The 16,060-nt window shown below is 45.2% G+C and overlaps 1 protein-coding gene across 2 annotated transcripts in view; it reads left to right on the forward strand.

Annotated features, from left to right (window-relative positions):
* The window catches only part of DARS1 (aspartyl-tRNA synthetase 1), a 195,319-nt gene that overhangs the window by 87,384 nt on the left and 91,875 nt on the right, over positions 1 to 16,060 (forward strand). For both annotated transcript variants that reach the window (XM_033945564.1, XM_033945565.1), the window contains 2 exons: positions 623 to 652; positions 9,077 to 9,134. In XM_033945564.1, the coding sequence (XP_033801455.1) occupies positions 623 to 652; positions 9,077 to 9,134 (88 nt within the window). The remainder of the gene's footprint in view (positions 1 to 622; positions 653 to 9,076; positions 9,135 to 16,060) is intronic.

Raw genomic sequence — 16,060 nt, forward strand, 5'->3', positions numbered from 1 at the left:
GGGAGTGTTTTGGTAAGGTTTTTCAGTTGTTTAGTGTACATTTCTCCCTCCGTATTTGCTTTGATAGGTGATTAATAGAACCTCAAATACAGAAAAACTGCGAATAACTTTTTCATGTTATTCACTGTTTTCTCTTAAAAACCATCCTGAAAATGGTGAAACCACGAATAACATGGTGGGAGACCTGGCCTGTTCCTGAAAGAGAGGCGAAACATGATGAAGAAAGTGCTGGGAATCGGCGATTTTCTCTGTAAACGCTTGGAATCAGCAATTTCTCTATGCAAGCTGATGTAATTTGGGGGGAGGAGCCAGCAAGCTAAAACCCACGAATAATCGAATCCACGATTGCTGAAACCGCGAATATGGAGGGAGAAGTGTAATCCAGTATGAGTTCTTTATTCAGTTTCCTTTAGTACATTTTGTATGAGAATTATCTGTGTCTTCCTTCAATATATTTCTGTGTGTCTATCACTACAGAGCCACCTTTGTCTGCAGGTTTGATGACAATGTTTTGATTATTTTGTAAATTTTTGCTGACAGCTCATTCTGGTGAAGTAAAGACCTGAAAAATAGATTTTTTTTTTTTAAATGGTTTCACAATTGTAATATCTTTTTGTTTCAGGCAGCAGAACAACTAGCAGAAGAGGGAGAGGCAAGTATCTTAAATTGATTACAACTGTGTAAATGGGAACTATTAAAAACTTTTAAAAAAAATTTTAGCGTTATTATTACCCTAATTTGAGTGTGTTTAGGTTTTGTTTTGTATTTGTGGCAGACAATGGCATTGAAAAGGATTAAGGGTCCTTTTATCAAGCTGCGGTGGGGGTTTAACGCACGTAATACCGCGCTAGCCGCTAATGCCTGCATTGAGCAGGCGTTCGTTTTTTAGCTGGCTGCGGGGGTTAGCGTGTGATGAAATGTCCAATGCACTAACCCCGCTAGCGTGGCTTGATAAAAGGAGCCCCAAGTGTTATTGTATCTTTCTCAGTCCTTATTATACTGCTAATAAGATGCTATAGTTTGTAACTTTATAGTACCTGTGCATTTCACTATATTCTACTCTTGGTGGAATTCTGCGCAAAATTTTGAAAATTCAGTGCACAGCATTTCAAAATTCTGCAAAGTTTATTTGTAGTGTTTTGCATAGAATTATCCTATCCTAAGGCATGAAATTCCTTCCTGCTTTTTCCTTTCTCAGATTCCAACCTCCTCAGTTTCCTCTCTTACTCCAACTGCAGTTCTATCTCTCTGTAAATCCCACCCCTCTTTCACTTGCACCCGGAATCCCCTCCTTGGCCCCTATAATCTGGCATCTCTCTCTCCACTGGCTAAGAATCTCGTCTTCCATTCCCATCCCCTTTCTGGTCTTGGTCAGTCTCTCTTCCTCTCTCTACCATCCTCCCTACCCCCACTTGCAGTCCAGCATCCATGTCCCCTCACCCCACCTACCACCTATCTCACTTGCACCCTGAATCCCTTCTCTGTTCTCTATGGTCTTGCATCTCTCTCTCTCTCTCCCTCTTTCTACAGTCAAGCATCTCTTCCTTCTCGCCCCCTTTCCCCTCTATTTACAGGTCTAGCATCCATGTCCCCTTCCCCTGCGGGTCTAGCATCTATGTCCTCTTCTCTCCCCCACCACCCCACCCACTTGCAGTCCAGGATCCATGTTCCCTCCTCTCCACCCCACCACTTGTACTCTAGCATCCATGTACTGTTTTCTACCCCTCCACACACACACCATGGGCCTAGCAGCAATGTTCCCTCTTCCCCCACCCCCGCATAGGTCTGGCCTCTGTCCTTCCAACCGACATCCCCCCCCTCCATGAGATCAAACATACCTAAGGGCCACCCAGAGCAGTGGTGGCAGCAGGCACAGCGCTTTGAGCAGTCTGTTTGTAGCCTGCACTACCAGGGCCATCCCTCTGCCACATCATCTATCTTCAGGAAGTGACGCAGCAGAGGAAAGGCCCTGGCAGGGCCGGCCGCAAGCAGCCAGTTCACAACGCTGCCTCTGCTGTCCGGCTGCCAACACTACTGCTTCCTTGAGAGGCCCGCAGGTATGTATGATCTTGCAGTGGAGGGGGAGGGGTCAGAGGAAGAGAGGCCAGACTCACACAGGGGAGAAGGAGGGGACGGAAGGTTTACACAAAATTCTGCACAGCATATGCAGACTTCTATGTGGATGGGGAGTTCAGAATTCTGGCAGGAGTAATATTCAAATATAGTATATAAAAAGCACATGCAATGACTGTTTTAGAAGCTATCTGAAGCAAATTAGCAAAGCAATATCCATATGCAACAGCTTGTAATTTTAGCAGAACTGGCTTATCCATTCCTGCCCTAGATGAAATAATATTCAAGCACCTTTCTGTTGTCTTCATGTGCAACTTTCCTTAAATTACTCCCCATATGTTCTAACTCCTGTTACCCTATCTTATGTCTATATGTTCTATCTTTGATTATACCCTATGCCATGTGGAAATCGGTTCATAGACAATTCCGCGCTATTGTCTTTGCACTGAGTTGTCTTCGCGTTTTTGTCAGCGCGCTATTGTCTTGCGTGCATTTGACCTGTCACCGTGGAAATCTGCTACATTTTAGAAAACTGTTGAATACTTATCTTTTTCCACAAGCATTTTTCTGTTAGCTATTACCTTATTTTATATTGAATATCTAATTATTTATTAGAATGAAGATGATATAATGTTTACATTTAGACCTCAGTCTCCTTTTGCTCTTGTTTGTGACTTGAATTTTAAGATTTTTCGTGTACTCTAAGATTGTCTATGTTAATTGTGAGCCGCTTTGGCTAAAAGCAGAATGCAAATGTTTTAAATAAAGAAATAAAATGTTTTATTGCATATTGTGTTGACATTGTAATGTAGCATAATGACTGAGAGGGGACATGATAGAAAGATTCAAGATACTGAAGGGAATAGACTTGGTAGATAAAGACAGGTTGTTCACCCTCTCCAAGGTAGGGAGAACGAGAGGGCACTCTCTAAATTTAAAAGGGGATAGATTCCGTACAAATGTAAGGAAGTTCTTCTTCACCCAGAGAGTGGTGGAGAGCTGGAACGCTCTTCTGGAGTCTGTTATAGGGAAAAACACCCTCCAGGGATTTAAGACAAAGTTGAACAGGTTCCTGTTGAACCAGAACGTATGCAGGTAGGGCTGGTCTCAGGATGGGTCTTTGACCTGGGGGCCACTGCGGGAGCGGACTGCTGGGCACGTTGGACCACTGGTTCTTTTCTACTATAATTGTCTATTGCCTATGTATAACATATTTTGCTGTACACCACCTTGAGTGAATTTGTTCAAAAAGGTGGTAAATAAATCCAAATATTTAAATAAATAAATAAATAGTGTACTATTCTTTCTTTATAAGCCTGCCATGAAGGCATTTCAATAGAAAATGTACGTAGTTCATTAGTATTTTTTTAAACCTGTTTTTATAGCATTGTTCAATAGCTAATAGTTCTGTATCAACAGTGGCAGATCTTTAATACAGATATAAATTGATGTGTCTCTCGTTTGAATTTGTGTTTTAAAATTCATTATAGGGTTAAAATAAATGGCAAATAAAACCAATTCTAAAGTGCAAACTATGGGGAAAATTTTTTAAGTGTGGGCTACCATTAAGACATCTTATTTTACTGCTAACCCCAGTTATTACCGTATTTTCACGCATATAACGCGCGCGTTATACGCGTTTTTACCTACCGCGCATACCCCTCGCGCGTTATTTGCGTGAGCGCGGTATACCAAAGTTTTAAAACATAGTTCCCACCCCGCCCGACGCCCGATTCACCCCCCCAGCAGGACCGCTCGCACCCCCACCCCGAACGACCGCTCGCACGCGCTCCCACCCGCACCCGCATCCACGATCGGAGCAAGAGGGAGCCCAAGCCCTCTTGCCCGGCCGACTCCCCGACGTCCGATACATCCCCCCCCCCGGCAGGACCACTCGCACCCCCACCCCGAACGACCGCTCGCACGCGCTCCCACCCACACCCGCATCCACGATCGGAGCAAGAGGGAGCCCAAGCCCTCTTGCCCGGCCGACTCCCCGACGTCCGATACACCCCCCCCCCCCCGGCAGGACCACTCGCACCCCCACCCCGAACGACCGCTCGCACGCGCTCCCACCCGCACCCGCATCCACGATCGGAGCAAGAGGGAGCCCAAGCCCTCTTGCCCGGCCGACTCCCCGACGTCCGATACATCCCCCCCCCCGGCAGGACCACTCGCACCCCCACCCCGAACGACCGCTCGCACGCGCTCCCACCCGCACCCGCATCCACGATCGGAGCAAGAGGGAGCCCAAGCCCTCTTGCCCGGCCGTCTCCCCGACGTCCGATACATCCCCCCCCCCGGCAGGACCACTCGCACCCCCACCCCGAACGACCGCTCGCACGCGCTCCCACCCACACCCGCATCCACGATCGGAGCAAGAGGGAGCCCAAGCCCTCTTGCCCGGCCGACTCCCCGACGTCCGATACATCCCCCCCCCCCGGCAGGACCACTCGCACCCCCACCCCGAACGACCGCTCGCACGCGCTCCCACCCGCACCCGCATCCACGATCGGAGCAAGAGGGAGCCCAAGCCCTCTTGCCCGGCCGCCTCCCCGACGTCCGATACATCCCCCCCCCCCGGCAGGACCACTCGCACCCCCACCCCGAACGACCGCTCGCACGCGCTCCCACCCACACCCGCATCCACGATCGGAGCAAGAGGGAGCCCAAGCCCTCTTGCCCGGCCGACTCCCCGACGTCCGATACATCCCCCCCCCCGGCAGGACCACTCGCACCCCCACCCCGAACGACCGCCGACTTCCCGACAATATCGGGCCAGAAGGGAGCCCAAACCCTCCTGGCCACGGCGACCCCCTAACCCCACCCCGCACTACATTACGGGCAGGAGGGATCCCAGGCCCTCCTGCCCTCGACGCAAACCCCCCTCCCCCCCCAAGAACCTCCGACCGCCCCCCAGCCGACCCGCGATCCCCCTGGCGACCCCCACGACCCCCCCACCCCCTTCCCCGTACCTTTGGTAGTTGGGCCAGAAGGGAGCCCAAACCCTCCTGGCCACGGCGACCCCCTAACCCCACCCCGCACTACATTACGGGCAGGAGGGATCCCAGGCCCTCCTGCCCTCGACGCAAACCCCCCTCCCCCCCAAGAACCTCCGACCGCCCCCCAGCCGACCCGCGATCCCCCTGGCGACCCCCACGACCCCCCCACCCCCCTTCCCCGTACCTTTAGTAGTTGGCCGGACAGACGGGAGCCAAACCCGCCTGTCCGGCAGGCAGCCAACGAAGGAATGAGGCCGGATTGGCCCATCCATCCTAAAGCTCCGCCTACTGGTGGGGCCTAAGGCGCGTGGGCCAATCAGAATAGGCCCTGGAGCCTTAGGTCCCACCTGGGGGCGCGGCCTGAGGCACATGGTCGGGTTGGGTTAGGTTTGACACTTAGGCAGTGCTCCAGTAGCATTTAAGCCACCCTTGAAAAAAAAGTAACGAAGATTCTCTTATTCCGAATAACTACTGGCCAGTATCAAACCTTCTATTTCTTTCAATCAACTTCAAACTCATGTTGAATAAGTTAATGCTTTGCATCCTGCGATAGCAATTCTGCCACAGCAAATGCACTGAAGTCCATAGGAATTGAATGGACTATATAGTGCATTTGCCATGGGAGAATCACTACTGTGGCTTTGTAAAAGGGGCCCTTACTGAGTGAACTCCATAGTCACCTAGACCAGTGTTTCCCAAATTCTTCAAGCCAAGTACACCCTAAGTCTAACAAATACCAACCAAGTACCCCAGCCCAAGCTCCGCCTCTGACCCCACCCCCATTATAGTACTAATTGTAATGTAATTTCTTCCATTCATTTTTCATGTACACACAATAAAATCTTATTAATTCATAATGGTAACCACAAAATAAAAACAAAACCACAAAGCACACTGAACACTGAGAAAATGTTAATCATTTACATTTGGGGGAGTTTCAAAGAGGTCATGGCAGATATGCAGTCAGTAACAACTATAGAAATAGACAAATTTAGTGCAAAATATAGACAGCAGATTATAAATTCTCAAAACTGACACATTTCGATCACTAAATTGAAAATAAAATCATTTTTCGTACCTTTGTTGTCTGGTGATTTAATTAGTTTCTGGTTAGACTTCCTTCTGACTGCATTTCTTTCTTTCTGCCTCTTGCATCCTTCCTCTCCTCCTGACCTCAATCCCTTCCTCAACCAACATCTCTCTCTTTCTCTCCATGAGTCCAACTTTTCTTCCTCTTTCCTCCACCCTTATTGGCAACATGGTCTCCCTCTCTCTCTCACTGTCCATCTGTCTTTCTCTCAGAAAAAATAAAATTTTTCGTAGCTTCGCCACACCCACTTGACACCAAAACATCACTATGCATCAATAAACTTAGTTATCCTATTCAGTCTACTATGAAGGTATTGGGTGTAACACTAGACCAGAGCCTAACCATGAAAGACCAGGTGGACTCCTTAATCAGAAGGGTTTTTTCACTCTCTGGAAGCTTCGGTCCATTAGAGCAGTGATTTCCAACCCTGTCCTGGAGGAACACCAGGCCAATCTGGTTTTCAGGCTAGCCCTAATGAATATGCATGAGAGAGATTTGCATATGATGGAAGTGATAGGTATGCAAATTTGCTTCATGCATATTCATTAGGGCTAGCCTGAAAACCCAATTGGCCTGGTGTTCCACCAGGACAGGGTTGGGAACCACTGAATTAGAGCATATTTTGATATGTCAGCATTTAGAATTCTGGTACAATCCCTCATACTGAGTCAACTTGATTACTGTAATATCGCGTATTTGGCAATTTCCCTAAAGAATATGCGACGATTACAACTGGTACAAAATGCAGCGGTCAAACTGATTTTGATCAAACTGAAGAAGTTTGATCATGTAACACCTTACTACCAACAGCTGCATTGGCTGCCGATGGAGGCATGTGTGAAGTTTAAGTTTGGTTGTTTTTGCTTTAAGGTACTATTCAGTCTAGCCCCTGAATATATAACTGACCTTTTCTCTTTCTCAGCCAACAAACATAAGAGAAGCTCACATTTGAACTGTGTTTCCCCTCCAGTTAGAGGATGTAAACTTAAAAGACATCATCAGCACCTTTTCTCACATCAGGCAGCATTATGGAGTAAAGATCTAGAACAATTGCTTACGCCTACTTCTTATGGGGAATTTAGGAAACACCTAAAAACATATCTGTTCCTGAAGTATCTAGGCAGCTGAGCCATACAATTCATACTCCACAATAACTGATCCCTAGAGCTGTTAATCACTAACTTTTAACTCTGTTAAGTCCACTCAATTTGTACCATCTTTTTTTTTAATCATTGTAAACCACATAGGACTTCACCGTCCTGCGGTATATAAATTGTTATTATTCTTCCTTCCCTTGCTGAATAGTGAATGGGGAAAGGAGAGAGAAAGAGAGCCAGGCTATATCTCTCCCGCCCCCCTCTACTGCCACATCTAATATTTCTCTCTCATCCCTCAGATCATGTGCAACATTATTCACCACTGCCCACCAGCCCCATACCCATTTCTCCTTCTATCAGCCCTCGTCAGCACCATGCCACATCTCTCCCTCCATCACTGTCCAACATTCCTCCCCCTTGCATCCCCTTCAATCTGTTCCCTCTGCAGCACCATATTCAACATTTCTCCCTCTCATCCTTCTCTTTCTCTATCTCACTCCTCTCTCTATCTGTGCCCAACAGTTTTCCTCTTTCTTCCTTTCCCCATGTGTACTATCTCTTTCCCTCACACTCATGTCCAACAATTCTTCCTTTTTATTCCCTCCCTTCTCTGTCCCATGTTCATGCCCCCCTCCCTGCCTTCCAGCCTTTTGTTGCAAATTTGTGCCCCTCCCATGCCCCAAAGTGCTCTCTCCCTTTGTCCCACATTCATGTCCCCTCTCCCCTTACTTGTTACAATGCGCTCGCTCCCGTCAGGGCCGTCCAGCTGGGCTGCTCCTTCCTGCCTTCAGTTGCATTTGTTTGCAGGGACATGGGCAGTTGCTCTTACATGCTGCACGTGGCTATCAGTGAAGTCAGTTCTGACATCGGAGGGAAGGCTTCTGGGTCAGCCATATGCAGCGTGCAAGAGCCACTGCCCGCATCCCTACAACAAGTGCGGCTGAAGGCATGAAGGAGCAACCCACCTGAAAGGAGGTAACTGGGATCCCCCACTGACATCGGAGGGAAGCCTTCGGCAGAGGAGGGCATGCAGTTAGAGGGCAGGAAAGAGGGCATGGGATCCCTGGCAGCTGGGGTGGCCATTGAGGAGGAAGGGGGCGGGAGACCCATGCATAGTTGCGTACCCCTAAGAGTGTCACTTTTGAGGGAGCTAGGAGGTGGAGCAGTTACTTTACCCTGACTGCAGTGGACTCTGACAAATTCACTCACCATTGTTGGATAACTTTCAGGTGGCAGAGGATCTGCTCCACCTCCACTCCTGTCCCTTTTCTACCCCTCTTCCCTTTCCCAAAGCAGATGACAGATCTCCACTGAGCATTCTTGTGGGGTTAGCTTATATCGGCACCCCAAAGGCCAGGTAAACAATAGGAAACTGCTCAACCTTTGCTTGACATGGGGAGGACATGACTGGTGGCTTTAGCACATAAGTATTCTTTATTTTATTTAGCTTGTACTTTGCTGCTTTATTACACAACACTGTCTTAAATACATTTGTCTTTTTATGAAATGAAATGTCTTCCCCTGTTCTTACAATGCATTTTTCATTCAGGAAACTGCTTTTTGAAAAAATGAAGCTGTTTACTGTTATCTAATTAGATCAGCAGTCCACTGAATATACATTTCCCAGTTAATGCATGTTTTGACAACTTTGCAAAGAAATCTGCTTCCTTCACCTTAGCATTATTATATTTCACTTAAAAGATAGGACTGTGCTGAACATTTTCAATATTAATTTGTTTATTGGATGACAAATATATCGAGCTTTTTGGTATGTCTTTTGCATTAATCCTTTCTTGTACTATTGTCTTCTGTAGGACTTTGCCAAAGACAGATATGGAGTATGTTCATTGATCCAGTCACAAGAGAAACCAGGTCCTTTTAAGTTTTTTTTTCCTTACTTATTACTTTTTCAGGAGATTATAGATCCCAAATATTATTTGTTTGCAGAAAAGGTTTTTGTATGCAGATTCATGTGAAAGTTAGAATATATGAACAGTCTGCCCAACATTCAAAGCAATTTATGTTCAAATGTTTTTTATTGTTTCAACAGTAAACACTCAACACAATCAGCAGTATAGTTCAGTAATTCTTTGGTGGCTGGCAACAGTGCGATTCGGGACTCGGGACCCGGGAGCCCAGGCAGCGCGTGTCTGCCTCCGCTCAGTGCATCACGTGATCCGCCACATTCAAAGCAATTTAAAACATTATATTTCTCCCCCTATTTCCTTATGTATCTAGTGGTATGGGATGTTGGGTTTATTTGGGGGTTTTTTTTGTATTCCCTGTATTTGTTGATTTAATTTCTTCCTATTTACTTTTATTGTAAACCGCTTAAATACACTTCTCCCTCCGTATTCGCTGTGATAGAGGTTTAACAGAACCGCAAATGCAGAAAAACCGCATATAACTTTTTCATATGTTATTCGCTGTTTTCTATTAAAAACCATCGTGAATATGGTGAAACCGCGAATAACACAGTGGGATACCTGGCCTGTTCCTGAAGGAGAGGCAAAACACGGTGAAGAATGTGCTGGAAATCAGCGGTTTTCTCTGTAAACGCATGGAATCAGCGATTTCTCTATGCAAGCTGATGTAATTTGGGGGGCGGAGCCAGCAAGCTAAAAACCATGAATAATCGAAACCGCGATTGCTAGAACCGCGAATACGTTGGGAGAAGTGTATCTGATGAGCAATATATCAAGATTTGAATAAACTTGAAACTTGAAGTGGGCAGGAGAGGCTGTGATCCAACCATTAATATTCAGTGGCACTTACTGTAACTGGGCAGTGCTGCTGAATATCAGCTCTGACCAGCCATTATAAAAAATGCAGGCCAGGAGCAGTATGTGGAAGGAGTTGGCAATTATGCGGGTGCCAGCTGTCCTAAATATGCAGGTTAGCTATGTGGGTCCCAGTACTAAATATCGGCCAGGATCCACAACTATTTAAAGGTATCCTGAAGTCTTCTGAGCCCCCTCGACATTCAGACCTACCCCCAGTGAAACTTCCCTCACACACCCCCTCCCAGCTTACCTCAACTGCTGCCTTCTTGTAGCTGCCTGAAGAAAACGGCGGCTGTGAGAGGTCATGGCAGTCATTTTCTTCAGGCAGCCGTAAGTAACAAGTGGGCTTCACTCCTGACCCTATTTCCCCCTCTGGATTATCAGGGAACTATGTAGACTGGAGAGGGGGTGAAGCTGGAAGAGGGGGAAGGGAAGGGGACGGCTGTTTCGGGAGCAGAAGGTGACTCAAAGAACATAAGAACATAAACATAAGCATTGCCTCTGCCGAGTCAGACCATAGGTCCATCGTGCTCGGCAGTCTGCTCCCGTGGCGGCTCCCCAGGTCAAAGACCTGTTAGTGATCTTTTTCTTAAAACATTTGGCCTTGTATAGTATCCCTCTAACCATACCCCTCAATCCCCCTTTCCTTCAGGAACTTGTCCAATCCCCCTTTCCTTCAGGAACTTGTCCAATCCCATTTTGAAACCCAAAATCGTACTCTGCTCAACCACCTCCTCTGGAAGCGCATTCCAGGTCTGAGTGAAGAAGAACTTCCTAGCATTTGTTCTGAATCTGTCTCCCTTCAATTTCTCAGGACTCAGGAAATCTTTAGTTAGGCAGGTTCCTGTCAATTATATTCAGCTGGGGCCCTGACTGAGTATCAGCTGGGACCCAAATAAGCTCTGGCGGCTAGCAATGAGTCAATTAGCTCCATATAGTGAGTGCTAGGGCCCACACATGGCCAAGGACTAAATATACAGGGCTAATTTAGTCAGTCTTTTAAATAAAACACTGACCACCACTGGCAGAATATTATCTTCAGTGATTTAGAACATATACAAGAGGTATAGGACATTAAATGCCATGTAGTTAACAATAATTTTGCAGGTTTACATTTTTTCATTTTAACATTTTGAAATAGTTTAGTATTTCTACTAAGGTTAATTCAGTCTTTCTTATTATATTTAATGACTGTAGTAACTAATGATAATAGGGAACAACAAGGAATGGCAAGTCAATTGCAAAGTACCGATGAGTAAGGCAAAGAAAGGCTATGAAAAAAAAGAGTGTATTGGAGGCAAAAACATGCAATGCAAACTTTTTTAGGGATATTAGAAGCAAGAAGCTGGTAAAAGAATCAGTTGGACTGCTAGATGACTGAGGGGTAAAAGGGAAGACAAGGCCATATCAGAGAGACTAAAAGAATTGGTTTTTTTTCAGTCTTCACTGAGGAAGATATGGAGGAGATATTACCACTGAATACCATTTCTGGTACTAGTGAATCAGAGGAACTGAAACAAATCTCTGTAAATCTGGACGATGTAATGGTGCAATTTGATAAATTAAAGAGTAGCAAATCACCTGAACTGGATGGTGTACATCCCAGAGTACTGATAGAACTGGAAAAATATACATGCAGAGCTATTGTTAGTAATATGTAATATTTTCTTTAAAGTCAAGCATGGTACTGGAAGATTGGAGCATGACAAATTTAACCCCAATTTTTAAAAGGGTTTTAGAGACGATCTGGGAAATTATATACCAGTGAGCCCGACAGCGGTACCAGGCAGAATGGTAGAGAGTATTTTAAAGAAAAAAAAATTACTGAACATTTACATAGGCATCAGTTTAATGAAACAAAGTCAACAAGGATTTAGTCAAGGGAAATTTTGCCTCACCGATCTGCTATATTTCTTTGAAGGGGTGACTAAACATGTGTCTAATGAGCCAGTTAATATTGTATTTCTGGATTTTCAAAAGGCATTTAGCAAAGTCCCTCATAAATGACTCCTGAGGAAATTAGAAAGTCATGGGATAGGAGGCAGTGTCTTATTGTGGATTAAGAACTGGTTAAAAATAGAAAACAGAAAGTAGGGTTTAAAAAGTCAGTGTTCTCAGTGGAGAAAGGTCTGGTGCTATGCTGGTCTGGGTTCTATGCTGGGACTTGTGCTTTTTTAACATATTTATAAATGATCTAGAGATGGGGATAACTAGTGAGGTAATTAAATTTGCTGAAGACAGAGTTGTTCAAAGTTGTTAAATCACAAGAGCATTGTGAAAAATTGCAAGGGCCTGGGCATCCAAATGGCAGATAGCATTTAATACGAACAAGTGAAAAGTGGTGCATGCAAGAAAGAACTCAGACTATATCTACATGATGTAAGGTTCCACATTGGGTGTCACCAGCCAGGAATAGGATCTATGAGGTTCAATTGAAAAGTATCTGGCCTGACCAAGAAAGAGCAAGATTAGCATCACAATTCTATAGCTATCTGTCTTCCTCCAAACAGACATTGTTGACGCCTTGTGAATGATAACTTTCCTAGCACCTGTTCGGTTGGAAACAATTAAAATACAAAATACCTGAGTCAGGCAGATTTCAGGTAAACAAATAAGGTATTTAAATGTTGGGGGATGTAAAGGTTTTGTCTGTGCTTTGCCTTAAAGTGACTTGCTTCCAGTTTTCTAACTGGTCAATAATTGTGATGCTAATCTTGCTCTTTCTTGGTCCGTCTGTTTCCAACCAAACAGGTGCTAGAAAGTTATCATCCATAAGGAGTCAAGAATGTCTGTTTGGGGGGGACAGAATAGCTCTGAGAATTTAAAGGAATGGAACCAAACCAGGCAGAAGGGGAAATACTGGTGAAAAGATACATGGTTTGAAAATAGACCGGCTTGGATGGGAGGTTGCAGAGAAATTACCCCCTAACATCACAAATATAAAAGGGAAGAAACTGGGCTCTGTTCATTTTAGTGCTAGAAGGATAAAACTGAAACACTGAACCATAGCAGTTTAGGGAATTTTTCTGTCAAATTCTCTCTTTCTCTATTATTGAATTATCTCTCTAAGTAGCCCCTAATACTGTGTATATAGAGAAGCACAGCAATGCTGTAGTCTTGAGAAAGTGGCATCCTGTGTTTAACATCCATAATTATTGTTTCTAAACTCATGGAATGTTTGGATACCTCTCCATTACATTTGCCATGTTCCCTATGCTTTTTCCCACTTGTTCAGAAAAAGCGCCATTGGAGGCATTTCCTGGTTTTCTTATCATTCACGATTTTAGTTTGTGTTATCCAGCTCATTGATGTTGATGATGTTTTCTGAGGAGTTCATGCACCTGTGTATGTTTTTGTTCCATTGGTGAAACTTCCTACAGGAAAAGGGAACCAGTCATTAGGTTCTGGCTCTAGACACTTCCAGGAACTATAAGACGAATGAGGCAGGCAGCAGGTGCCAGCTGTAGTGCTGCCAGTGATAAATAGGTGCATAAGTCAAGCAGTGGGGATTGACTCAGATGAAAATTAGTAGCTAAGGAATGCTGTGAGTACTATGTCTGTGTTGTAGGAAGGAGATTCTGATGAATGGCAGCAGTATAAGATCTGAGATAGGGGAACTGAAAACTGTCAGCAATGGCAAGATGTGTGAAGTAGCCAAAAGAATAGTGGCAGGGAAATGAGCTAGACCCTGTCCTGGAAGACCACTAGCCATTCGGGTTTTCGGGATAGCATGGGGCAGATCTGCACTCCTATCATCTTCATTACATGCAAATCTCTTTCATTCCTATTCATAAGAACATAAGCTGTGCCTCTGCTGGGTCAGACCTGAGGTCCATCATGCCCAGCAGTCCGCTCACGCAGCGGCCCATCAGGTCCAGGACCTGTACACTAGCCCTCTATCTATACCCTTCTATCTCCTTTTCCTTCAGAAAATTGTCCAATCCCTTCTTGAGCTATCCTGAAAATCTGACTGGCTGTTGGTCCTCCAGGACAGGATTGGGAACCACTGATCTAGAGGGAAGACTGGTGAAGTGGCAACAACCATGTAATGTATAGGGAAGAATCTGAGGAATGGTATGTACAAGGTAGCCAAGAGAGTAGTTGGTGATAGTAGCTTGAGGTAGAGAAATCTGGAGGAGCAAAAGCAGATGGGAAGGGCTCGGAACAATGGCAGCAACATGAGATGATGGTGGGAAGTACGGTATCTTAAGAAAATTTCTAGGAATGGATGCAGAATTGACTGGAGGGGTGTAAAGACCCAAGAAATAGGAGACTTGAAGGAGTAGCATAGATATTGCGTAGCAGTGTCAGCTTGAAGCAGCAGATTGAGGAATAGTGTTTCAGGGCAGTTGCTAAAAGTGGCAGTGCTTTCTGGCAAACATTTCTGCTCTCATATGGTGGAGAAAATAGCATTCTGATGTTACTAAGAGAGGTACATTTTGGGATATTTTTATGAAAACTAGCTGCCGGCGCTTGTTCTTTGAGGAGATTTGAAGGTTTTTTGCCAATTGTTTTTTTTGCTGTTACATTAGTATTTTTGGCATTTTCTTTTTTGGTTCTTTGGTAACCTAATTCAGTAATAATAGGGACATTTAAAGTTCCATTTATCTTTTATTTAAAAAGATGGAAAAGCTATAGAAATGCTGAAAAAAATATTTGGTTGAGGTCTTAAGGTTTTCTCGTGAACATATACTGCCAGTGAATCGAATATACTATTTACCTGTGAAGAAAAAAGTGAGAGTTTCCCCCCCCCCCCCCAAGTTTTGTGGTGTAAGGAAGATAGGTTTGAGCACCTTGTTTTTGCAGACTGTTTAATTTTGCAATTTCTTTTCATGATGGTTCCTTCTGCTTTTCTTGAGCAAGAGTTTTCTTGTATTTTATAAATTAAAAAGATTGGGTGGGGGAGGTTGGGGCGTGGGTGGGGTTGGAATTGGGAATTGGGGGTGGGAGGTCCTCCTTCTACATGTTTGCTTCCATTTTGCTGTGCTTTTTGTTTCCTATTTGATGCATTGTTCCTTTTCAGCGGTTACTGCTACTCTGGGGGGGGCTGGGCCCTTGGGGTAGTTTTCTTTTGGATTCCTTTTTCTTCTCTTGCATCTTTTCTGCCTTTCAGCTGTGAGTACCCCTTTTAGTCTTACATCTTGGAATGTAGGGGGGATTACGACGCCTGTTAAGAGATCCAAAATAATTGCTGCTCTACAGCGTTATCGGTCTGATATTGCATGTCTACAAGAAACTAGATTGACCGATGCAGAACATCTTAAGTGCGTCGATCCTGGGTGGGAGAGGTGTATTTTGCTTCCTCTTTGGGCCGTCATGGGGGCATTGCTGTGTTGGTCCGCAAGTCTTCTCCCATTGGTGTCCAGGTTTTGGATAAGGAGTCTGACGGCCGATCCCTGCTTTTACGCCTTACCTTGGGAGGGCGCTCCTATCTTTTGTTAGTGGTTTATGGCCCTAATTCGGGTGAATCCGTTTTCTTGCAGCGGTTGCTTCAAATTTGTTCTCGTTTTCCTGGTGATCCTCTATTTCTCCTGGGAGATTTTAACTTGGTCATGACTCCTGATCAGGATAAATCCGGATCTCCCGTTTCTTCCTTGGGTTCTAAGGGTCACCTTCTTTCGGACTTTTGTGACTCTCTTTCGGTTGTGGACCCTTGGCGCCTCCTGCACCCTGAAGTTCGCGACTACACTCATCTTTCTCGTGCCCATGGCACTTGGTCACGCTTGGATTATATCTTCCTGTCTTCCTCTCTGTTTCCTTCCGTTCAATCGGCTGAGATTGGACCTCTGTCTATATCGGATCATGCCCCTATTTGGATAGATGTTTTCTTAGATTCTTCGTATCTCCGAGCGTTGTCCTGGCGGTTTCCCTTTTATCTTGCACAGGATACGGAATTTCGTACCTTTTTGCAGGCCCAATGGGATGACTATTCAACGAATAATGCTTCCCACATGGATGATCCTATTTTGTTTTGGGAGGCTGGGAAGACGGTGCTTCGAGGTCATATCATTTCAT

The sequence above is a fragment of the Geotrypetes seraphini genome, chromosome 5, assembly GCF_902459505.1.
Source record: "Geotrypetes seraphini chromosome 5, aGeoSer1.1, whole genome shotgun sequence".
Taxonomy (NCBI): Eukaryota; Metazoa; Chordata; class Amphibia; order Gymnophiona; family Dermophiidae; genus Geotrypetes; species Geotrypetes seraphini.